This window comes from Perna viridis, chromosome 4, assembly GCF_037379345.1.
Source record: "Perna viridis isolate PV_CMFRI_1.1 ecotype Kerala chromosome 4, ASM3737934v1, whole genome shotgun sequence".
Lineage (NCBI taxonomy): Eukaryota > Metazoa > Mollusca > Bivalvia > Mytilida > Mytilidae > Perna > Perna viridis.
Window position 1 is genome coordinate 15988246 of NC_142448.1, and position 26222 is coordinate 16014467.

Below are 26222 nucleotides of genomic sequence, written 5' to 3' on the forward strand. Positions count from 1 at the left end.
GTTTATAATATCCTATGAAGGTATCACAATCAAATAATTGACATAAACGACATACAGTGGTTCGTTGTAATGATGAAATATATGACTACACAACGTTTTGACGCTTAGATTTGTATTTTTTCATGTAGGTACATGTATACACATATTTTTGGTAGAAAAAAACATCGGATTTCAGCAGCTTTGTTTCAAAGATAATTAACGGACCACACCTTGTTTCAAAAGGTATTTAACATAGGAAATACCTTTGTTTATTTCATCGATGCGAATTGACGTGTGCACCTTACTACTTTATTGGCGTATATGCCGTGAAAACCGAGTGTTGTTGTCTTTTTGGCAATTTATTCTACATTGAAGTTTAAAGACAAATGAATACCAATAAAGGTATCCACCCCGACACTCACTCATAGCCATAAATTAATTGCTTCAAGGTGCTGGTTCGCCATCGGAATCATCACCATATTGGTGCATATTGTAAAATAGTGTATTGTAAATGTGTTCCGCGGGTCTAGAAATGAACACAGAAGTTATTTTCTCTATCTTTGGTTTTTATTTCGTAGAAGCTTTTATTAAATAAAAAATATAATTAAATTCGAACGCATTAGAAACGATGAGCACCGTGCGGGTCCGGGTGTCAAAAGAATAGGCCCGCAGCAGCGTTACGCTTGACGTAAAAGGCGACTTAATAGTGCTTAGAATCCTAGCCTATGGCCAAGGCCCTCTGCCCACTGAGGAACTAGTTTGTGTGACCCAGGTGGTGGAATGGGGTAACCCTGGCATGCTTTCCGTGTTGGAAAAGATGCCACGTTCCTCGTACGTTCAAAAACCCTGCTGTGGTATTCTATCGGAGTACGAACCTTTTGGTTCCACCAAATGAGGCTAAATTACGCGACCCTACCCACTTTTCTCTATTTCCAGTGGCAATCAAAATTCGTCGACCCTATTATCTTTGTGTCACAACCCATTTTTCATTTATCATCATTTCATGTTCATTTTATTATCCATGTCATGTTCATCGCCTGGATATAACTGAAATATTGCTGCTTGGGCGTTAAACACCAACAATCAATCATTAGAGACAATAAGAATCGAAAATGGTAATAATAAATTGACATCATAAGAACCTCAGTCTATGTTAACACCATGCTTACAAAATAAATCTTGTAATGGAAAATCAGTATGTGTCTCTTGATTTTAGAGCATTAAATCCAGCTTTACATTTACAGATATGTCATTCAAAATTTTTTGAAAATAAGGATATTACAATTGCTGCTTCTATTTTGATGCATTGATGATAATTTTACCTTTACCGCATTAATGGTCATCTACATAAGATGTCTGCAATACCGGATTACATAGATTGTATTTGAATGGCAATACATATTATATTAATTTGAAAGGCGTTTGTGTCACGTTTGCATCAAAACGTTGCAGCTTGTCTTGTAACACAAAATAATTCATACCAAGAAGACAACACTATGAGACAGTTGAAATACAAATGTTTACTCGTAATAGCATACAAATATTACGAACAAATTATTATCTGTGTTTTTACAAGAAATGAAAACATAAGAAAAGTGTTTAAACCAAAGTACTTCTGGAATTGGCAAATTTCACTGCAAGAACAACTTTGTATTGTTTACATTCTGAATCAGAATTACTGCTACATTTTGTGTCGGGTTTAGTTGCTGTTCCTGATCTCTTGCCAACTTTTTTGCACTGTGAGATAATTAACTTTCGATATTTTGAATGTATAAGTGTATAAAATATGGGGTTTAAAAATGAGGACATCTTTGCAAATATTCCAGGAATAGCGGAGGACAATGGTGTTACGGTGGTTTGGTTTCCAAACTGTCCTATTACTGATATGATAGCATATGGAGTCCAAGACACACAAAATATCATTACCAAGCTTAACACAGTTTTTGCAGTTCGCCATTCAATTTGATGTCTATTCTTTGAAGATACTCTGAGACAGAATGCCGCATCATCTGCTTGTTGATTAGAATGAACAACGTCTTTTTGATGCGCGAAAACTGCCTGTGCAATTTTGAAATATGACCCCGATATAACCAACAGCTGAGCGAAAAAACAAAATACTAATATTGAAAGTACGTATGATCTGTTGTTTGTCGTTTTAGTAAAATAATCAAACGTACATGATGTTCGAGATCCTTCCATCATGTGGCCTCCCCAACCTATATATGGTGGGATCGACCACAAAAATGAGTATATCCATATGACAAAGCACAAACATATTACACCTCTCTTTGACAGTCTGTTAGTGTTTGGCAAGTGGCACGTTATCACGACACATCTTTCAACTGATAGCACGGCTAAAGTATTAATAGATACAAAACCAGAAAGACCTCCACAAAATGCAAATAATCGGCAACCTGAAACGATAATGGAAATTTAAAGTTTATATTATATATAATATTAACGTTGCCTCTGTGTTCTTTATGAAGTTATATGATTATGCTACTTCCATAAAACACAATGCACGACTCAATAAGTATTATTTAATATCCAAATATATTTCGGTTTTAACCTTCAGACTGAAGTTAAAATAGGGAAATAGCCCTGTGTAGGTCCGGGTGTCAAAAGAATAGGCCTGCAGCAGCGCTAAGCTTGTCGTAAAAGGCCTCCCGTGCAGGTCCGGGTGTTAAAAGAATAGGCCTGCAGCAGCGCTAAGCTTGTCGTATAAGGCGACTAAATAGTGCTCAGAAACCTAGCCGGGGGCTAGGCGCTCTGCCCAGAGAGCAACTGGGATGTGTGCCCCAGGTGGTGGAATGGGGTACCCCTGGCGTGTTGCATGCTGGGGTTGTCAGGCTATAATACGGAAAACCTGACCGCAAACCATAGTGGTGCACCGTGTTGGGAAAGAAGCCACGTTCCTCGCACGTTAAAGAACCCTGCTGTGGTATTCGATAGGAGTAGGAACCTTTGCGCTCCGCCACAGGAGGCTAAATTGCCCGACCTTACCCATCCCCCCCCTTTTCCAGTGGCAATCAAAATTTGTCGACCCTATTATCCTTGTGACCCATCCTTTCTTTTTTTCATTTCATGTTCATTTTATCATCCATTTCATGTTCATTGTCTGAATATAGCTGAAATATTGCTGCTCGGACGTTAAACCCCAACAAACAAAACAAACAAATCGTAAAAGGCGACTAAATAGTGCTCAGAAACCTGGCCGGGGGCTAGGCGCTCTGCCCACAGAGCAACTGGGATGTGTACCCCCGGCATGTTACATGCTGGGGTTGTCAGGCTATAATACGGAAAACCTGACCGCAAACCATAGTGGTGCACCGTGTTGGGAAAGATGCCACGTTCCTCGCACGTTAAAGAACCCTGCTGTGGTATTCGATAAGAGTAGGAACCTTTGCGATCCGCCACAGGAAGCTAAATTGCCCGACCTTACCCATCCCCCCTTTTTCTAGTGGCAATCAAAATTTGTCGATCCTACTGTCCTTGTGTCCCATCTCGTTTTTCATTTCATGTTCATTTTATCATCCGTTTCATGTTCATCGTCTGAATATAACTGAAATATTGCTGCTCGGACGTTAAACCCCAACAATCAATCATTAAAACAGGGAAATACACATACAATTTGGATAACGTAATTATTTCTTGTTATGTGACAAGCTACTAACTCAAAATATTTGATTGTTTACTGATGTTAAATAAAATGGGTTTCTGTCTGAGTTTGGGACAAAAGCTTTGTGTCGTTATTAGCCGTGATAGTAATAATTAAACTCCTCGAATCTATCTAGCCCCGTGCAGGTCCGGGTGTTAAAAGAACAGGCCTGCAGCAGCGCTAAGCTTGTCGTATAAGGCGACTAAATAGTGCTCAGAAACCTAGCCGGGTGCTAGGCGCTCTGCCCACAGAGCAACTGGGATGTGTGCCCCAGGCGGTGGAATGGGGTACCCCTGGCGTGTTGCATGCTGGGGTTGTCAGGCTATAATACGGAAAACCTGACCGCAAACCATAGTGGTGCACCGTGTTTGGAAAGATGCCACGTTCCTCGCACGTTAAAGAACCCTGCTGTGGTATTCGATAGGAGTAGGAACCTTTGCGCTCCGCCACAGGAGGCTAAATTGCCCTACCTTACCCATCCCCCCTTTTTCCAGTGGCAATCAAAATTTGTCGACCCTATTATCCTTGTGACCCATCCTTTTTTTTTTCAATACATGTTCATTTTATCATCCATTTCATGTTCATTGTCTGAATATAGCTGAAATATTGCTGCTCGGACGTTAAATCCTAACAATCAATCAATCAATCGAATCTATCTTTCCCCGTGCAGGTCCGGGTGTTAAAAGAATAGGCCTGCAGCAGCGCTAAGCTTGTCGTATAAGGCGACTAAATAGTGCTCAGAAACCTAGCCGGGGGCTAGGCGCTCTGCCCAGAGAGCAACTGGGATGTGTGCCCCAGGTGGTGGAATGGGGTACCCCTGGCGTGTTACATGCTGGGGTTGTCAGGCTATAATACGGAAAACCTGACCGCAAACCATAGTGGTGCACCGTGTTGGGATAGATGCCACGTTCCTCGCACGTTAAAGAACCCTGCTGTGGTATTCGATAGGAGTAGGAACCTTTGCGCTCCGCCACAGGAGGCTAAATTGCCCGACCTTACCCATCCCCCCTTTTTCCAGTGGCAGTCGAAGTTTGTCGACCCTGTTGTCCTTGTGACCTGTCCTTTTTTTTCGTTTTGTCGTCCGTTTCAGGTTTCATTGTCTGAATATAGCTGAAATATTGCTGCTCGGACGTTAAACCACAACAAAGAAAACGATTCTATCTTAAACAACATGACAATATAAATTGTTCTGGTCGGTTTTACCGTCAACTCCGTGATAGTATTTTTATATATCGTTCGATCCTACCGTCAACTCCGTGATAGTCTTTTTTTTTATATCGTTCGATCCACTGTCAACTCCGTGATATTTTTATTACATTGCTCTATCCTACCGTCCACTCCGGATCCGTAATAGCTTAATTATATTGCTCGATCGTACCGTCAACTACGTGATAGTTTAATTTTATTGCTCGATTCTACTGTCAACTCCATGATAGTATTAGTTACAATGATCGATTCTAACCCTTAAGTGATTTATTATGATTAATCAACTCGACAGGAGTTTCTAGAAAATTAAAGGATGCTTGTCATTCCTGTGCATCAGGCTCATGCCCTCAGTGTTTAATGGAGTATAGGTCGCTTATTTACTTGTTTGTACGTGTCATTTAGGTAATTTTATTTGTTGAGTGTAGTCGTTATTATATTCTTACATTTGAATTCTGGTTTCATTGATTCCCCTTTCAACTCAGCGATAGTATGAATTATACCTTTATTCTACCTTCAACTCGAGTATGGTATTTTGTATACAGTTTGTATATTAACTTACCAATTATTCCACCTAACCATTTTGAGTGGAAACTGGAAGCAACTAACAATGGAATGTTTGTTATAATCAGAAAAAAGTCGCCTATAGCCAAGTTCAAAACAAACAAGTTAGCTGATCTTCGAAGTTGTCTGTATCTGAAAAAGAAAAATATATTTTTAAAATATACCAGACAACTTATCAAGCCTTTAAGGCAGATCAAAACAAATTTTAATTAGAAGTTAAAGATTTAAAGTATATTTCCTGTATAATGCTTAATAAATATCAACTGTACATCTGCCCTTATATCATTACTTTGCTTAAGATATACGGAAATTCCATCAAGAGTATATGATTAATTTCTTTTTTTTTCCTTAGCGGAGAGTGAGCGGGTGGGGTGGTTGGTAGTGTAAAAATAGCTTTTGAAATTATTGGCAAAAAGATCTTATCTCGTGCAATATTTTAGTATCAGCAAATGATAAATGACAATTTAAGACTATACTTGGATCGAAGTTCATATTGGTGCTATCGTAAAAACTGACTGTTAGAACCTTTCACATAACACTACTTTTTTTGTTTGTTTGATAAGATCAATTTGTACTATTAATTACGACAAGAAGATGTTGTTATTAGTCCTATTGCAACAAACAATACTATCAAAATGTATAATCTCAATAATGTACTGCAACCCAATGTATTAATCCGTCAAGATTAATAGATCTAATCACAGTTTCTTGTATCACTTAATCATTTTATCATCACACTACTAATTGATATCGATCATTACTTCAATCTTAACTTTCATTTGCCGATGATGATGTACTTGCTTGGTCTATCGGCTAAAACATAGATGCCATTGTGGTACAAAATAAAAGAATAATAAAACAATTAATTGGAAAGTGTGAATAACAAAAATTGATCACGAGAGCAAAAGAACGCCTAGATTTAACAAGTATGCAGAACTTGTTCCGTGCACGAGTTAAATCTTTATTTAATTGATTATCCTATTTATTATATAGATTTTCTCCACTATTTATTGCTATTTACAATATGAATTTTGTATTTTATGGACGGCGGATTGATATTAGTTTTGTGAAGTGTTGACGGGAGAAAATTCGGGAGTGAAATTACCGAATTTATTTCACAGGGAACATTAGGTATATCACTGCTATCTGTATAATAAGATTTGGTCTTGAGACTGGTACAAAATGCAACAGTAGTAGAACATGAAAAAAATCTGGTTTCAATAATATATGGTCTTGTCTAGATGGTTCATTTAAAACATTTTGAAACGAAATAGTGGTTTCATTATTTAATTAAAAAAAACATTCTTATGTACTTCAAAACATTTTAATTATCGTACATTATGTTTTCATACTGACAGTTGGACTATAAAAATACTTTTGTACAAGTAAAATTACAAAAGTCAGTATTGATAAATTGGTGTTCAACGCTCAAGCAGCAATATGTCAGCTATATCCAAACAATGAACACGTAATTAATGATAAAATAAACGTGGTATCATGATTAAATGATAACTTGGATGGGACACAGTGATAATAGAGTCGATTAAATTCGATTGCCACTTGAAAAAGAGGGACGTTGATAGGGGTCGGGCAATTTATCCTTCTATAGCGAAGCCGAGGCTTCTCCTGTCGAATACCACAGCAGGGTTCTTTTTAACGTGCGAGGAACGTGGCAGTTTTCCCCAACCAGTGCACCACTACGGTTTGCGGTCAGGCTTTCCGTATCATGACCTGACAATCCCAGCATGCAGGGCTAGCCCATTCCACCACCTTGGGCACACAACCCAGTTGCTCTGTGGGTTGAGCACCCTAGCCTGGCCAGGGTTCTGAGCGCCATTTAGTCGGCTTTTACGATAAGTTTAGCGCTACTGCAGGCTTATTCTTTTGACACTCGGGTCTGCACGGCGCAAGTTAAATTACTGTAGAAGAGACGTGAGAAAAGTGATATTTAAAATACTATGATTATGAACAGTAGGTATGGTTCTTCGATTAATTGTTTTTGTACGATGATTTGTTGTGTTTTAACCGATTTTATAGTGTTATCTTCCATATATTTTGCAGGTTTTGAAATTCGATTATGATTACTTAGGCGTGTAAACGAAAGAGAGAAATTTCGAAATTTTGCACAGAAGTTTGCTTTTGATTTACTTCTTTTTATGTGTTCTTTTTTTATGTCGGATGAATATAACAATACAGTAATGAAAAAAATCAAAATATCTCGAAGTCCTCATTACAGAAATTTTATAATCGTCACCATGAACTCGTGGATCGTTATGGTGTATCCATCTCCACCATAAAAATTCATTTATTCAACGGGTCGTAGTTTTCCTTTCCTCGTTTGTCTACCCCGGACTTTTTTATGAGCAACTCGGCGGGTGTTTCTAGAAAAGCAGAGGACGCTTAACTACCGGTACACCTGGTCCATGCTCCCAGTTTTTAGTAGAGTCCGAGTTGCTCATTTGCTTTTGTTACTTTGTATGTATGATTTTAGTTAAGTCGCCGACCACGACGTTGCGGAGACTTCTTGTTTTTACTGTGTTTCGTCTTCTTCTCCTCCTCCTCCTCCTCCTTCTTCTTTTTCTTCTACTTGTTATTATTTTAATTTTCCTGTCATCAAAATTGTTGAAAGTGTCCGCCCTTTTTCTAAAATGTGGCTGGTCCGATTGAGATGGAACTTTTCAAGTAGTTAGAGCTACTCTTTGAAGGATGCAGAACTTAAAAAAAAATGTCCTGCTGCCGCGATTTTTCCAAAATGGCCGCCGAACTAAATTACCCATTTTTTTACAAGGAAATAGGAACATCAAATGAATTTGACCAAACTTGGTATATATATTAAACTCAATGGTCCAAACAAAATCCCGGAAAAAAAATCGAGTGCATCTCGGCCGCCATTTTCAAAATGGCTGCCACTGCGGTCGAAATTTTAATTTGTCCCATTTTGATGAAAATCGATATCTAGGTTCTTTAAGTCGTCTCCATTAAGAATCTGTGGCTCAATTAGAAATTGTAGCTGCGTATCGACCGGCATTATCAAAATGGCCGCCACTGCTGCCGAAAATTCAAAGTTTTTCGGTTTCGTCGAAATTTGATATCCATGTTCTTTACGCTGCCTCGATTAATAATAAGCAGTTGAATTGACGATATTTTTCTCAAAAGACAGACCAAGAAACGAGAGGCGACTTCTACACGTTTCCTTGAAACTTAAATTTTAATTACTTTCTGTTCTTTGTTGTGTATGTCTGTTTTCCATGTCTAGTCTTTGACTACCGCTATAACCTTGGTTCCCTTGATTACTCTCTCCAACATACCTTGCTATTTGTAACGTGTTTTGTTATTGAAATAAGTTCGTGTAACCTGTACTTGAGACAATCAGTTTGTATTTTCTGACATTACAAGTTTTTATTTGTCTACCATGCTGTCATCTTAGCAAATAACATTCCGATTAATCTAGACTTATGAGATAGTAACAACAATTACCCATCTCTTAGCGAAGTCGTAACATAACCAGCTTACAAAATGGTTTGTAAATATAATAAGAAAATATTCGCAAAAGCTGGAATAATGAAGTAATTTGAATCTAAATTACTGATTTTTAAAATGAAAGATACATCTTTAAATTACAGAAAATTTAAGCGTCACCAGTACCCATATCATTACTTATTCAAATATACAACAAGCCATATTGGCATTGTACAATTAAAAAGGGGAAATAACCCTTATTAGGACCCGTTTAACTTCTTCATTGGGATCAGGTCACCAGTCGAAAATTACTATTTGGTTTGTTTATCACGGTATAAGATAAGGAAATGTCATTTTATTCTTTTACAAGGGTAACAAATGTAATTGTTGTCATACAATTTACTCAATTGAAATATTTTATTACCTTAACATAAAAAAAGTTTCTATTTTCAATAAAGTAATGTATTAAAATCCCCGTGCAGGTCCGGGTGTTAAAAGAATAGGCCTGCAGCAGCGCTAAGCTTGTCGTAAAAGGCTACTAAATAGTGCTCAGAAACCTAGCGGGGGGTTACGCGCTCTGCCCACAGAGCAACTGGGATGTGTGCCCCAGGTGGTGGAATGGGGTACCCCTGGCATGTTACATGCTTGGGTTGTCAGGCTATAATACGGAAAACCTGACCGCAAACCATAGTGGTGCACCATGTTGGGAAAGATGCCACGTTCCTCGCACGTTAAAGAACCCTGCTGTGGTATTCGATAGGAGTATGAACCTTTGCGCTCCGCCACAGGAGGCTAAATTGCCCGACCTTACCCATCCCCCCTTTTTCTAGTGGCAATCAAAATTTGTCGACCCTGTTCAGTATTTCAGCTATATTCAGACGGATGAACATGAAATGGATGATAAAATGAACATGACATGATGATGAAATGAAAAAGGGATGGGACACAAGGACAATGGCGTCGACAAATTTTGATTGCCACTGGAAATAGTGGGGGAGGTGGGTAGGGTCAGGCAATTTAGCCTCCTGTGGCGGAGCCTATGGTTCCTACTCCGGGAGAATACCACAGTAGGGTTCTTTAACGTGCGAGGAACGTGGCTTATTCCAAACACGGTGCACCAGTATGGTTTGCGGTCAGGTTTTCCGTATTATAGCTTGACAACCCCAGCATGTTACACGCCAGGGGTACCCCATTCCACCACCTGCTCTGTGGGCAAAGCGCCCTAGCCCCCGGCTAGGGTTCTGAGCACTATTTAGTCGCCTTTTACGACAAGCTTAGCGCTGCTGCAGGCCTATTTATTTAACACCCGGACCTGCACGGGACACATCTATTTTCAGTATCCGAGGTGCATGTTGATGATTGATTGATTGATTGATTGTTGGGGTTTAACGTCCGAGCAGCAATATTTCAGCTATATTCAGACAATGAACATGAAATGAAAAAAAAAGGATGGGTCAAGAGGATAATAGGGTCGTCAAATTTTGATTGCCACTGGAAAAAGGGGGATGGGTAAGGTCGGGCAATTTAGCCTCCTGTGGCGGAGCGCAAAGGTTCCTACTCCTATCGAATACCACAGCAGGGTTCTTTAACGTGAGAGGAACGTGGCATCTTTCCCAACACGATGCACCACTATGGTTTGCGGTCAGGTTTTCCGTATTATAGCCTGACAACCCTAGCATGCAACACGCCAGGGGTACCCCATTCCACCACCTGGGGCACACATCCCAGTTGCTCTGTGGGCAAAGCGCCTAGCCCCCGGCTAGGTTTCTGAGCACTATTTAGTCGCCTTTTACGACAAGCTTAGCGCTGCTGCAGGCCTATTCTTTTAACACCCGGACCTGCACGGGGCTAGAGGTGCATGTTGAAATTTTCAACTTTTCCCCTTGTGGTCTAAATGTATCAGTGTGACCATAGTTTTATGATTGATTGATTGTTGGGGTTTAACGCCCGAACAGCAATATTTCAGCTATATTCAGGCGATGAACATGAAATGGATGATAAAATGAATGTGAATGATGATGAAAATAAAACAAGGGATGGGACACAAGGACAATAAGATCGATAGGTATAGTCGAAACAATTTTATATGTTGATGGTCAAAGAAATGTGGTGCTAAATTAGGACTTTTCGTCCAGGTGAGCTAAAATGCAACGTGTCTAAACCATAAACAAAAAATACTTACACCGTAAAGATAAAAACAATCATGATTTGTGTGTGGCTTTACATTCCAGCAGAAAATATTAATCTTTAAAACAGTATTACGACATAGGCAATCATCTTGGAAAGACGTTAAATTCACACGCAACGCTAATGTTGATATTGCATAATCCCAAAAAAAAAAAAGATTGAACAATTTTTGTGTTTTGAACACGCTAAACTTCTTCAATTAATTTGTGATACCAAAATGTAACTCGAAGCATAAAGCAGATAACAAATTAGAAAGGTAAACGCATTTCATATTTTCAATTTAATTAATTCATTAGATGATTGTTTGTTTGTTGGGGTTTAACGTCCAAGCAGCAATATTTCAGATATATTGAGACGATGAACATGAAATGGATGATAAAATGAACATGAAATGAAAAAAAAGGATGGGACACAAGGATAATAGGGTCGACAAATTTTGATTGTCACTGGACAAAGGGGAATGGGTAAGGTCGGGCAATTTAGCCTCCTGTGGCGGAGCGCAAAGGTTCCTTCTCCGGGAGAATACCACAGTAGGGTTCTTTAACGTGCGAGGAACGTGGCATCTTTCCCAACACGGTGCACCACTATGGTTTGCGGTCAGGTTTTCCATATTATAGCCTGACAACCCAAGCATGTAACACGCCAGGGATACCCCATTGCCCCGTGCAGGTCCGGGTGTTAAAAGAATAGGCCTACAGCAGCGCTAAGTTTGTCGTAAAAGGCGACTACATAGTGCTCAGAAACCTAGCCGGGGGCTAGGCGCTCTGCCCACAGAGCAACTGGGATGTGTGCCCCAGGTGGTGGAATGGGGTAACCCTGGCGTGTTACATGCTGGGGTTGTCAGGCTATAATACAGAAAAACCTGACCGCAAACCATAGTGGTGCGCCGTGTTGGGAAAGATGTCACGTTCCTCGCACGTTAAAGAAACCTGCTGTGGTATTCGATAGGAGTAGGAACCTTTGCGCTCCGCCACAGAAGGCTAAATTGCCCGACCTTACCCATCCCCCTTTTTCCAGTGGCAATCAAAATTTGTCGACCCTATTATCCTTGTGACCCATCCTTTTTTTTTCATTTCATGTTCATTGTCTGAATATAGCTGAAATATTGCTGCTCGGACGTTAAACCCCAACAAACAAACAAAACATCCACCACTTGGGGCACACATCCCAGTTGCTCTGTGGGCAGAGCGCCCTAGCCCCTGGCTAGGGTTCTGAGCACTATTTAGTCGCCTTTTACGACAAGCTTAGCGCTGTTGCAGGCCTATTTTAACACCCGGACCTGCACCGGAAGTATCACTCGGTTAACCAAAGCTATATTTTTATATAGCCTAGTTGGGCGAGTGGTCTAGAGCGTTGGACTTAGTGCAGGCGGTGTTGCCATAGATGTCAGAAAAGAGAAAGGGTTCGAATCCCACTGAAGGAGCGAGCAAAATTTGAATCGCAAATTTGCAACCTCACATCGATTCTAGAGTTGGGGTGTAGTTTAAACTTGTTTATATAATATTGCATATCAGGGGTTTCTGTAGTGTAATCGCTATAGCACACACTGTGTCATAGATAGCCATTCCATGAAAACGAAACCAGTTGGTGGGAATTTCAGCCAACGCCAATAAGTCAAGTAAATAAAGGTAACGTAAATGTAGAAAGGACCATATCAAAGAGTACTACAAGATTATTATTAAAAAAATTTAATGAAGCAAAGTAAGCCTTTTCAACCAATGAGAGTTAAATATAAACAAAACATGGTTCCAATGTTTAAAATGTGGGTGTACATTGTTATTTCTTATTATATTCCTTTTTCAAAAAGGTATTTGTTCGTGCTGAAGTTCTGCGGCAGATTTATGTCAGTTTTATTTAATGTAAATGAATTGGAGAACACATAAAATATTTACAAAATAAAATGGATTTCTCCTATTTAATTTTCCATTACCAGCTATCAAAAGAACAGAAATAAGTGTATTTTAGTATTTTTACGCATTCCGTATCTATACATGAAAGCTAATTACTTGTCTAGATTTATCATGAATGTAAGCAAATGACGCAAACGGATACTAAAAATGATTAAATGCCAATTACACCCTTCTTTTGAAATGTTTTGGCCATAATCTATTCAAGCATTATGCTGAGTTGTGTCATTAGACATTTATTTGTTCAACATGAATGCCTTGTCCACTACAGTCTATTCACATTTCGTTAGCAACTAAGAGCAGAAAAAAATATAAAGACCAGCTGCAAAAAGATGTATCATATCCACACCCATAGGTTGTGCAATGCGTTTTGTAAGAACTAAAAAGACTAACTTTTCAAGTTTGTATGACAATGGCTTATTCGCTCATAAACTGTTTGCATTGCTGCATTTTATCCTTAACTGTTGAACAGTTTTTCAGAATGTGTTTTTGTTTTGTTTCAAAGTCGAACTGAAATAATCTATTTCTGTTTTTACCTTAAACATGCATTTAACCTTGATGAGTAAACATCTTTGCAGATGGATTCATGTTATTTACATGTAGTAACATGTAACCTTTTGTACAACATTTAAAGATTTAAGGAGGCTGCTTGTTTTTTTGCTTTAAGCTTTCTATGAGCTGATCCGGAAAACACTGTTTTGTTATACTTTTCGACAAAAATATATTGTTTCAAAAAAGAATAAACAAATATACCTCACATAATTGTGTTGTTTACCTTTAGCAAGTATTTGAAGTATTTGGAAATGAAAAACGAGCAGAACAACAAATATAGAACTTTGGACAAGAGAAGCATCCTTTGAAATGTTCCTTTAAATATAAGTGAACATAGGACAGTTAAAACGTTTCATAGTAGTAAAGGCTTATACAAAATATACCAATACGCATACTCCTTGTTTGACTGAAATGCGTAGTAAAATTATTCCACTTATTTCGTGGGTTTTGTTTTGTTATCATGATGTTATAGTTCGTCTACTGTTTGGTATAATGTACAAGTTTTTATTGTGAATGTAAGAACTCATAACGTGTGGGGTTTTTTTTTATGAATGAGATAAACACTATTGTACAATAATCAAATAGTCAATTTTCTCATGATTAACAAACTGTAAATTGAATCGATCTGGATGTTTTTGGTTTGTTTGTTGGGTTTTAACGTCCGAGCAGCAATATTTCAGCTATATTCAGACGATGGATATGAAATTGATGATAAAATGAACATGAAATGAAAAAGGGATGGGACACAAGGACAATGGGGTCGATAAATTTTGATTGCCACTGGAAATAGGGAGAGGTGGGTAGGGTCAGGCAATTTAGCCTCCTGTGGCAGAGCCCTATGGTTCCTACTCCGGGAGAATACCACAGTAGGGTTCTTTAACGTGCGAGGAACATGGCATCTTTTCAAACACGTTGCACCACTATGGTTTGCGGTCAGGTTTTCCGTATTATAGCCTGACAACTCCAGCATGTAACACGCCAGGGATACCCCATTCCACCAACTGGGGCACACATCCCAGTTGCTCTGTGGGCAGAGCGCCCTATCCTCCGGCTAGGGTTCTGAGCACTATTTAGTCGCCTTTTACGACAAGCTTAGCGCTGCTGCAGGCCTATTCTTTTAACACCCGGACCTGCACGGGGCTAAACAACTTAAACAACTGGCATTGGCTATATATATATATAGTAATATATGATTATGCAAGTCATATGCGAATATGAAGTATTGAAATTAAAAATGCAAGAAGTCCCTAATATTTGCGGACTAAAATGAGAAAAAAAAAGCATGACCATCCACGTTGAAAATCTGATTACGTATTTCGTTTATGTAATCTAAAACAAATCATACAAAATGAGCCGAAATTCTGATATACGTAACACGATTTACACTGTTTTAAAATTGTTGAATCTTTAACCAAAAAAAAAAAAAAAAAAACATCTAAGTTATCATTTCTTTTCTTGCTTTGAGATTTGGGATATAATGATCTACAGTATATTTACTTTTGCTTTCTAACATTTAAATGTATCTCCTTGTTCGCCCTCATCAGTAACAATTCATGCTAAGTTGACAGATATCAATGATATTTCGGTATTTATATGATGGAAGCATAATGAAGACGTATTGTTAGCACAAAGCAAGGTTCATTTCTTCTTTTTTCCCCGAAGTATTATGTTAACATATTTGTCAAGTGGCCCCGTGCAGGTCCGAGTGTTAAAAGAATAGGCCTGCAGCAGCGCTAAGCTTGTCGTAAAAGGCGACTAAATAGTGCTCAAAACCCTAGCCGGTGGCTAGGGTGCTCTGCCCACAGAGCAACTGGGATGTGTGCCCAGGTGGTGGAATGGGGTACCCCTGGCGTGTTACATGCTGGGGTTGTCAGGCTATAATACGGAAAACCTGACCGCAAACCATAGTGGTGCACCGTGTTGGGAAAGATGCCACATTCCTCGCACGTTAAAGAACCCTACTGTGGTATTCTCCCGGAGTAGGAACCATAGGGCTCCGCCACAGGAGGCTAAATTGCCCCACCCTACCCACCTCTCCCTATTTCCAGTGGCAATCAAAATTTGTTGACCCCATTGTCCTTGTGTTCCATCCCTTTTTCATTTCATCATCATTTCATGTTCATATTATCATCAATTTCTTGTTCATCGTCTGAATATAGCTGAAATATTTCTGCTCGGACGTTAAACCCCAACAAATAAAACAAACGAATATTTGTCAAGTGTGATAGAGGCGTTTTTCAACATGCGGTCGGCATTCCAATGGGAATAAATTGTGCTCCTCTATTTGCCGACCTATTCCTTCACTTTATGAGGCTGACTTTATAGCTCATCTGATCCGAAAGAAAGAACATCGTTTAGGTAAATCTTTTAATCTCAATTTCCACCATATAGATGACGTATTATTGCTAAACAATCATTATTTTCGGGTTAGAAACACTGCATCTACCTCAAAGAATTTAAAATAAAGAAAAGTAAAGACACTGTGAAGACAGCCTCATATCTTGACCTACACTTTATTAAACAAACTTTACGACAAACGTGATGACATTTTATTCAGAATTGTCAACTTTCCTTTCATCTTTGGCAACATCCCTTCAGCACTTGCGTATGGAGTTTTCATATCACAACTCATACATTATGCCGGAGCTTGCCGTAACTACGCAGACTGCTTACAATTAGGCTTCTGGAATAGGGTTATGTAGCTTATAAGATGGAAACCATCACTACAGAAGTTTTATGGTTGTCATCAACTCGTGGATCGTTATGGTGTATCAATCTGCACCATGAAAACTGATTTGTTCAACGTGTCATAGTTTTTATTTCCTCTTTCGTCTACCCCGAACTTGACTTTTGATGAGCAGCTCGGCGGGTGTTTCCAGAAAAGTAGAGGACGCTTACCCTACCGGTGCACTTGGTCCATGCTCCCAGTTTTTAGTGGAGTCCGATTTGCTCATTTACTTTTGTTAATTTGTATGTATTATTTTAGTTACTATATGTTCTTTGTTGTGATTGTCTTTTCTCCATGTCTGGTCTCTGTCCCTGTATAACATTCTTTTAATTTCGTTAGAATCTTTGTTCTCTTGATTACTCTGTCAAATTACATACTACGTAACAAATGCCCAGTTTATTTATTCTTATTGTGTAACTGAAGACAGAGTAAAGTCATTGGTAGGCTAAAAAAATACCGTTCAATTTAAAACAGTTAAAGCGTAAAAACAGAGACAGGCGACAGAAGTTAACATGTATGGTAAATATACCGAAACGAAACACACATTAGTCTAAGAATGATCTACTCGTAGAACTATCAGAACTACGTAGACAAAGGACAACGAGCAGTAGAGTCAATGATCAATTTAAGTTCATTATACTCTTTCATATTTCTTCCACAACAATTAAAGGTTTTACATAAAATAACTGATTTTTGCACTTTTACTTTCCATAGCAATTTCGTCGCGTTAGAGACAACACTTAAACCTGAAGAAACGTGATGGTTTTCAATATTCATTAACGTAACTATTATTGTAATTCCAATTCCAATTCCAAACAATCACCTCGAATGGCTGCACCCTTCAATGTATATTTCTATAATGAATAAGCAATACTGAACTCGGAAAAGAGAAGAATTCCTTTGAAATGAAAAATCTTACAACATAAAAGAAAGAGAATATTAAAAAGAATCAAACTAAAACCAAAGGACTTAAATTGCTCCTAATTCTTGCACGACACCTGCCATGCTACTCGTCCAAGGTCAAATCTATTAAAAATAATGTCATTTATGAGCGACGGTGATCATATTAGGAGCGGACAGTCGAACAGTCTATTGTATACAAGTCAATCAGGTAATGGTGACAAATGACGACTTAATACTAAGGGTACAATTTCAGTGTCCTAGGAGTTTTGTTTGTTTGTTTGTTGGGGTTTAACGTCCGAGCAGCAATATTTCAGCTCTATTCAGACAATGAACATGAAATGGATGATAAAATGAACATGAAATGAAAAAAAAGGATGGGTCACAAGGATAATAGGGTTGGCAAATTTTGATTGCCACTGGAAAAAGGGGGATGGGTAAGGTCGGGCAATTTAGCCTCCTGTGGCGGATCGCAAAGGTTCCTACTCCTATCGAATACCACAGCAGGGTTCTTTAACGTGCGAGGAACGTGGCATCTTTCCCAACACGGTGCACCACTATGGTTTGTGGTCAGGTTTTCCGTATTATAGCCTGACAACCCCAGCATGTAACACGCCAGGGGTACCCCATTCCACCACCTGGGGCACACATCCCAGTTGCTCTGTAGGCAGAGCGCCTAACCCCCGGCTTGGTTTCTGAGCACTATTTAGTCGCCTTTTACGACAAGCTTAGCGCTGCTGCAGGCCTATTCTTTTAACACCCGGACCTGCACGGGGCCAATGTCCTAGGAGTGTAATCGTACACCGCTAATCTCTTGAGATCGGCGTAGTAATCGATTTGTTAGATTACCGCATCATGTGGGACCGACGAACACATAAATGCACGGAAGTGGAAGCCAAACAGGCATATGTTATCTTTGGTCCAATCTGAAGGTGCAAAACTCTCTCAGAACGTCTTCTAACGTCCAGAACTTCAACTCGAACGTAGTATCTGTCCTATACGGATCAGAGATTTGACGACTAACTTTAGTTTCCACCAAAATAATACAAGTGGTAAATGAGCAAACACAAGCCTGTCACACAGACAATAATGATAAGGCACTGGAAAAGGATTGGATACACATTGACGAAAACAAACATAAATGTGACTCGTCATGCCTTAGACACGAATCCTCAAGGCCCCAGAAAGAGAGGCAGACACAAAAACACCCGAGAAGGGACCCAACATCTGAAGACCTGGGGGAAGTGAAGATGTTGGCAAAGGAGAGCAGCAGTGGTTGTCTTATGTCCCCTATGGGATAAAGTGGGATAAATCAAGTATGAGTTTAGAGACAAATATCCATACGCTTTACTTACTTGAATGTTAGTGCAAAAGAAATGATAGTTAGCATTTTAGAAGTAACAGACGTCGCTTGTGTTACTATCGAATTTAGTTGAAAGCTTTCCACTTTCGTCAACTTCGAGATGAAGACAACACAGGTGTCAGAAAAAGTAAAATATTGTGCTTTAACTTTTTGTTTGGTAATGTTTTTTTTTAAATTAAGAAAGTTGCCAAGTATAGGTTTACTTACTTACTGATCAAGTTTCATTCAAATAGCAGAAGCTGAAATTAAAGAACTGACAACTAGCGCTGCGTTTGTTTGGGCAAGGTTTACATGAAGTCTTATTCACAGAAGTGAAGGAAAAGATAAACAGAAGTGCACAATTAATGTCCAACTGTAGGCTAATTGTCTTCTGAAACACCTATCCAATAAAATGTACAGTAAGTTTACCAATGAAAATGGTCGACATAGAAATAATTTCATTAGTTGTATACTTGTAGTTGGACTGGTTTCTAAGTAAAGGAATATACTTGTTTTCCTCATCTGTTGTAAAATAAGAAAAAAATCAAATTTCAATCGGGTTTTTTTTGTGGATCTGGTTTATGTGTATAAAAATTAAAAGTTTAGTTGCTTTGATAATTAAAACAATGAAAAATGTGCATCATAATATCTTTTAGTGTATGCTCTGCGTTATATTTGGTGTATTAATAACTTGAGAAATTACTTGAACGTGTCCCTTGCGTAGAGGGTTTGTTGATCTACATTGAACATTTACGTAAATTTAAAAACAAATCAAAACAATTCCTACTTAAACTTCTTAATTTTGAGAGCTTAAGTAAAATTTTTCGTGTGAGATCTAAGCTTCATAATATAATTGCAAAACATTTGGAATCCCCGATATGAAAAAGAAAAATGTGCTTTTTACATTGCCTTCAAATTGTCTTAACGAACAGACACAGTTATTTGTATGCATATATCCTATTGTAATTGCACCTATCATTATTTCTACGATTCAATATACATACTTTTGTAAATGATAGTATCTTAAACTGCCCAAAAGTTCATCACTGATGTTTCATCTTTAAATTAAATTAACCATTCTTATTTTTGGAATTGCTCACCCTCAGGGTAAAGTATAGTAGACAAGTTATTTTCTCGCTGTGCTTGTTTGCCTACTTTGATTAAACCATTTAAATACCAAACAATAAAAAACGTTTACAACCTTGAAATCATTCTGACAATAATCGCAAATTGTCAAGTAATTTAAAAAAAATTTTCTGACACTGTTTAAATCTTCCGATAATAATGAAATAGATGGAGACAAACATTTGTACGGAAACTTCTGTTACTTTTGCACATTATAAATATAATTGAATATTACCTTTGTAAAATTACAATTTGGTGTAACAACCAAGAATAAAGAATGTAAGCCTCCGTCCTCTTCATTTTATTGGGAAACAGTATGTATCGTTTCAAGTAACCAAATAACTAGGCGCAATCAGGAGTAAAAAGATTATTATAGACGAGAAACAGCCATTTTATATTTGTATATACATCAAAGAAGAACTCATTGTAACAGGAGTAGAAACCCCATTAACATTTGCGGCTCACGTTCTCCAGAAGTTTGTTTGTTTGTTTGTTGGGGTTTAACGTCCGAGCAGCAGTATTTCAGCTATATTCAGACGACGAAATTGATGATAGAATGAACATGAAATGATGATGAAATGAAAAAGGGATGGGACACAAGGACAATGGGGTCGATAAATTTTGATTGCTACTGGAAATAGGGAGAGGTGGGTAGGGTCGGGCAATTTAGCCTCCTGTGGCGGAGCCCTATGGTTCCTACTCCGGGAGAATACCACACTAGGGTTCTTAAACGTGCGAGGAACGTGGCATCTTTCCCAACACGGTGCACCACTATAGTTTGCGGTCAGGTTTTCCGTATTATAGCCTGACAACCCCAGCATGTAACACGCCAGGGGTACCCCATTCCACCACCTGGGGCACACATCCCAGTTGCTTTGTGTGCAGAGCGTCCTAGCCCCCGGCTAGGGTTCTGAGCACTATTTAGTCGCCTTTTACGACAAGCTTAGCGCTGCTGCAGGCCTATTCTTTTAACACCCAGACCTGCACGGGGCTTCTCCAGAAGTAGGAGGAGTTCTACTTATGAAATATCAAGTGAAAGGTAATGTCCAAATGAACGTTTTCTAATTATCTTATTCGTTATTGATAAAGTCCCTAAATGACACACGCACAAAAAAACTAAATGAATTTTGAAAAACAATTTAAACACCTAAAAATGTAATTAAATGTCTTAAAATAATATAAAAGTATTGAATTACAGAATGTTAATTTCACCAAAATGTATTTTAGTGTCCAAACACGTGATTCAGCATTATGATATGTATGAATATATCAGGAACCGACAACTTTGTAAATTGTGTAATAATTGCCCATCCCAATACTTCTACCAGGATGTACAGTCTTTTAAAATCATTGTTTGTTTGTTGCGGTTTAACGTCCGAGCAGCAATATTTCAGCTATATTCAGACGATGAACATGAAAATGATGATAAAATGAACATGAACCACTATGGTTTGCGGTCAGGTTTCCGTATTATAGCCTGACAACCCCAGCATGTAATGCGCCAGGGGTACCCCATTCAACCACCTGGGGCACACATCCCAGTTGCTCTGTGGGCAAAGCGCCCTAGCCCCCGGCTAGGGTTCTGAGCACTATTTAGTCGCCTTTTACGACAAGCTTAGCGCTGCTGCAGGCCTATTCTTTTCACACCCGGACCTGCACGGGGCGATGATGAAATGAAAAAGGGATGGGACACAAGGAAATGGGGTCGATAAATTTTGATTGCCACTGGAAATAGGGAGAGGTGGGTAGGGTCGGGCAATTTAGCCTCCTGTGGCGGAGCCCTATGGTTCCTACTCCGGGAGAATACCACACTAGGGTTCTTTAACGTGCGAGGAACGTGGCATCTTTCCCAACACGGTGCACCACTATGGTTTGCGGTCAGGTTTTCCGTATTATGGCCTGACAACCCCAGCATGTAACACGCCAGGGGTACCCCATTCCACCACTTGGGGCACACATCCCAGTTGCTCTGTGTGCAGAGCGCCCTATCCTCCGGCTAGGGTTCTGAGCACTATTTAGTCGCCTTTTACAAGCTTAGCGCTGCTGCAGGCCTATTCTTTTAACACCCGGACCTGCACGGGGCCTTTTAAAATCAAAACGCTAGTATACCTGTGTTGCTTATCATGAAACATTCCCAAGCATACCTTGGTCAATACTTATTTAAGAACTACTGACCGAATACACCCTGGTCAATACTAATTTTAGAACCTCTGATAATTAGTGTGTTGTTCGACTTGTTTTTCCCTCGATATTTTTTTTCTTTTTTTCTGCGATTTAAATGAACACATTAAAAACTGCCTAAAATTGGCGAGTAATTATTCCAAAAAATATTAAAGGTCTCTGTATGTGAATTTCTTGTTTGTTTGTTTGTTTGTTGGGGTTTAACGTCCGAGCAGTAATATTTCAGCTATATTCAGACGATGAACATGAAATTGATGATAAAATGAACAAGAAATAATCATGAAATGAAATAGGGATGGGACACAAGGGCAATGGGATCGACAAATTTTGATTGCCACTGGAAATAGGGAGAGGTGGGTAGGGTCGGGCAATTTAGCCTCCTGTGGTGGAGCCCTATGGTTCCTACTTCGGTAGAATACCACAGTAGGGTTCTTAAGCGTGCGAGGAACGTGGCATCTTTCCAGACACGGTGCACCACTATGGTTTGCGGTCAGGTTTTCCGTATTATAGCCTGACAACCCCAGCATGTAACACGCCAGGGGTACCCAATTCCACCACCTGGGGCACACATCCGAGTTGCTCTGTGGGCAGAGCGCCCTATCCTCCGGCTAGGGTTCTGAACACTATTTAGTCGCCTTTTACGACAAGCTTAGCGCTGCTGCAGGCCTATTCTTTTAATACCCGGATCTGCACGGGGCTATGTGAGTGTCAAAAACGGATTTGTAGTTTCAATGTGGACACAGCAAAAAGACACTTTTTTTTCTTTATTTTAAATGTGCTATGCCAGTACATGTATGGACGTGCTTCAGAACAGGTTAGGTCACATTAATTCATCATTAACTGCCTTTAAAATGCATTGTCTTTGCACAATTGGAGTTAAGAACCGGCGACGGTAGAAATTCAGTTTTTTCGATTATTTTGGTCTACTGAAAAAAAAAAAACACGCACGTAGTATCATAAATTTATGTAAATGATCATTTTACCGCTTGATCATAAAGTTCACAAAGCTGTAATGGAATACTACTTCAGTAATCAGTTCAGTATTTAGATGCTTAGCTAAAACCAAAAAAAAAAAAAAATAGAAGAAAATCCCATTTTTTGCTTTAGTTGAAGATCTTATGTTAACACGCTTTGCATGCCTTGTAGAAATACATTCATGCATTGTATCAAGGGTAAATAGGAATATAAAATAATTATTATTATTGCAATATCAATATCTATCTTATCTCACAGCGTTACAGTCAATGTTATGCTATATTTGATTTGCTATTAAAGGAATGGCTAAATAACATTTATATATAATGTTCTAGACTTGCCTTGAACCCGCTGTAAATCTGCCAAGATTTAGTACTTTTGGCTTGATTTTCATGAATGTAATTCTGTATTAGTACTGTGAAAATTTACTTAACGAATTAACAGCTATACTTTTGATATGTAGTAAATATATTAAATGAAATACAAAATGCGTCTTCTGAGATAAGTGTTATATTTAGGTTAATTTCCACGAAGATGACAATGAATTGATAACCATAATGTACATAGTGTTACATCCATAGAAATAGTTTCGGCGTTTATTACCACAACATGTTTTTACATTCATAACCATGACTCATTACAATCAACTCACTGACAGCATGCAAATTGGCACTCTTGAGATGTGACGGTTAAAAAATACACATCTTTAAAATATTCAAATAATACTTAATTTGTACATTTCACTTCACTCAATTTTAAGCACATTTCATAAATGGTCCTTTTGCATTCGTTTTAACATATTTTACTGTAGCGTCTTACCTTATAAAGAGATAGATGACCAGGATATTCCCAACTAGTCCTCCGGATCCTAAAACCATAGCAAATAGTCCTATTATTAACTGTACGACATATGGGGCCTCTGGTTCATTCGACCATCGTGAATGTAATAATGGAAACTGTTGTACTTTCGAATTACTTGCAATGCTGTTATCCATGTGTAATGATATATTTTCTTCTAGAGATGATTCATTAATTTCCACTGCAATTGAATGAGTCGAGTGAACGTAAGTTAGTGATATTGTAAAATTTGATTCCATTCCCTACCTAAACGCATTACATCTCACCACGTATATGCCACTTGATTACAGAATCCAAGTATTTAAATGAGAAAAAGTGTCGATAAATCGATGGTCAAATTAGAATCAATTAACAAGTTAACTATCTAAGTCTCCATATTGCATTTACACCAACATTTGTAAATTTCAGGAATTATATATCTTCTTATGTGAAGGAACTAATTAATAGTAGATTTGATAAAGCTTTAACTAGGACTGACAGTTTTCTGCAACGAAGTAACTGAAACGAGTGATCAATTGGAGCTTAAGTACTTGGAATTTGTTGATGATAGAAGTTTCCAACTGATAATATGTGTTTGATAACCGTTGATATTGTTTATGTTTAATCTGTAATCGGTTAACAATTTGTAATATATCATTATAAACCAGCGTTTATTACATATTATAGACAGTACCGATCTTTTAAATTCTTATTACACACATTTCAGACTTAATTAAAGAGTCCTTTCGGTGTACGGTATGTGCTTGAGTAAATGCTTCGCAGCTGTTTCAAGCAGTATCCTTTCAGCTTCTTTTGTTTATTTCTTGGTCAAATGAGTGTTACTATTATATCTATCATTTCATTCTAAGTGTTATTCTACTGCTCGTTAGTAAAATTAAAGGGCCCCGTGCAGGTCCGGGTGTTAAAAGAATAGGCCTGCAGCAGCGCTAAGCTTGTCGTGTAAGGCGACTAAATAGTGCTCAGAAACCTAGCCGGGGGCTAGGCGCTCTGCCCACAGAGCAACTGGGATGTGTGCCCCAGGTGGTGGAATGGGGTACCCCTGGCGTGTTACATGCTGGGGTTGTCAGGCTATAATACGGAAAACCTGACCGCAAACCATAGTGGTGCACCGTGTTGGGAAAGATGCCACGTTCCTCGCACGTTAAAGAACCCTGCTGTGGTATTCGATAGGAGTAGGAACCTTTGCGCTCCGCCACAGGAGGCTAAATTGCCCGACCTTACCCACTTTCCCTTGTTCCAGTGGCAATCAGAATTTGTCGACCCCATTATCCTTGTGACCCATCCTTTTTTTTTTCATTTCATGTTCATTTTATCATCCATTTCATGTTCATTGTCTGAATATAGCTGAAATATTGCTGCTCGGACGTTAAACCCCAACAAACAAGTAAAATTAAAGGTAATCGCTGTTATAATGGTATATGAAACTACAATTAGCAACAACAACAAAACCAACAAATAGTACTGATTCGAGGAAAAAGACTGTCAAGAAAGGCAGAACCAGCAATAGAGAACCAGAGAAAAAAACTGTTTTTGTTTGTTTGTTTGTTTGTTGGTGTTTAACGTCCGAGCAGCAATATTTCAGCTATATTCAGACGATGAACATGACATTGATGATAAAATGAACATGAAATGACGATGAAATGAAAAAGGGATGGGACACAAGAATAATGGGGTCGACAAATTTTGATTGCCACTGGAAATAGGGAGAGATGGGTAGGGTCGGGCAATTTAGCCTCCTGTGGTGGAGCCCTATGGTTCCTACTTCGGGAGAATACCACAGTAGGGTTCTATAACGTGCGAGGAACGTGGCATCTTTCCCAACACGGTGCACCACTATGGTTTGCGGTCAGGTTTTCCGTATAACCTGACAACCCCAGCATGTAACACGCCAGGGGTAACCCATTCCACCACCTGGGACACACATCCCAGTTGCTCTGTGGGCAGAAGGCCCTAGCCCCCGGCTAGGGTTCTGAGCACTATTTAATCGCCTTTTACGACAAGCTTAGCGCTGCTGCAGGCCTATTCTTTTAACACCCGGACCTGCACGGGGCAGAGTAAAACTGAAACATGTATACAGTGTTATCGGTACTGCAGTTATTATTTTTTAAATTTGTTTAGATAATAGTTTTTGTCGAAGGTCAACGTTATATCCTCAATGAACAGGGTCTTTCTACTACGAAAGGATCAGTGTGACTGGAATGGGTCTGTTGAAATTTTCAGCCATATGCTAAAAGAAACATAAATAGAATGAATAAGGGTAGCAACAAAATTACTGAACACTAATCCGATCCATAATCAAGTCAAGTTCAAATTACATCTAAAAATAGATATTACACCAGAAAAGTAGCTGATACCGCAAAGGTGCTGACTTTCACTTCCTAACTGAACTGCTTCCGTCATTTATGAAAAGACGATTTTAAGATATATAAATTTCAGAGAATCTACATAATTAAGTCGTCGCTGACGATCCGTTTCTTGATAAACTCGTAAAGCGCAGGCGTTTGAGTGCCGTTCATTTCGACGTCTATACACTCTCATTCTGCCATCGCTCCTATGTAAGCGGAAACGTAATTCGTCACTAAAATTGACGCTCTGTAATCTCCT

At 38.8% G+C, this 26222-nt stretch overlaps 1 protein-coding gene across 4 annotated transcripts in view; it reads right to left on the bottom strand.

Annotated features, from left to right (window-relative positions):
- Positions 1 to 1479: 1479 nt before the first annotated feature.
- LOC148619061 (rhodopsin, GQ-coupled-like) overlaps positions 1480 to 26222 on the bottom strand; it is a 54074-nt gene continuing 29331 nt past the window's right edge. For 3 of the 4 annotated variants that reach the window (XM_088578603.1, XM_088578602.1, XM_088578601.1), the window contains 3 exons: positions 23580 to 23799; positions 5403 to 5536; positions 1480 to 2393 (listed from right to left, as the gene is read on the bottom strand). In XM_088578603.1, the coding sequence (XP_088434729.1) occupies positions 1579 to 2393; positions 5403 to 5536; positions 23580 to 23755 (1125 nt within the window). In that variant the 5' untranslated portion in view covers positions 23756 to 23799 and the 3' untranslated portion in view covers positions 1480 to 1578. Of the gene's footprint in view, positions 2394 to 5402; positions 5537 to 23579; positions 24520 to 26222 lie in introns of those variants that run through there. The other variant, XM_088578600.1, reaches the window with a different exon arrangement.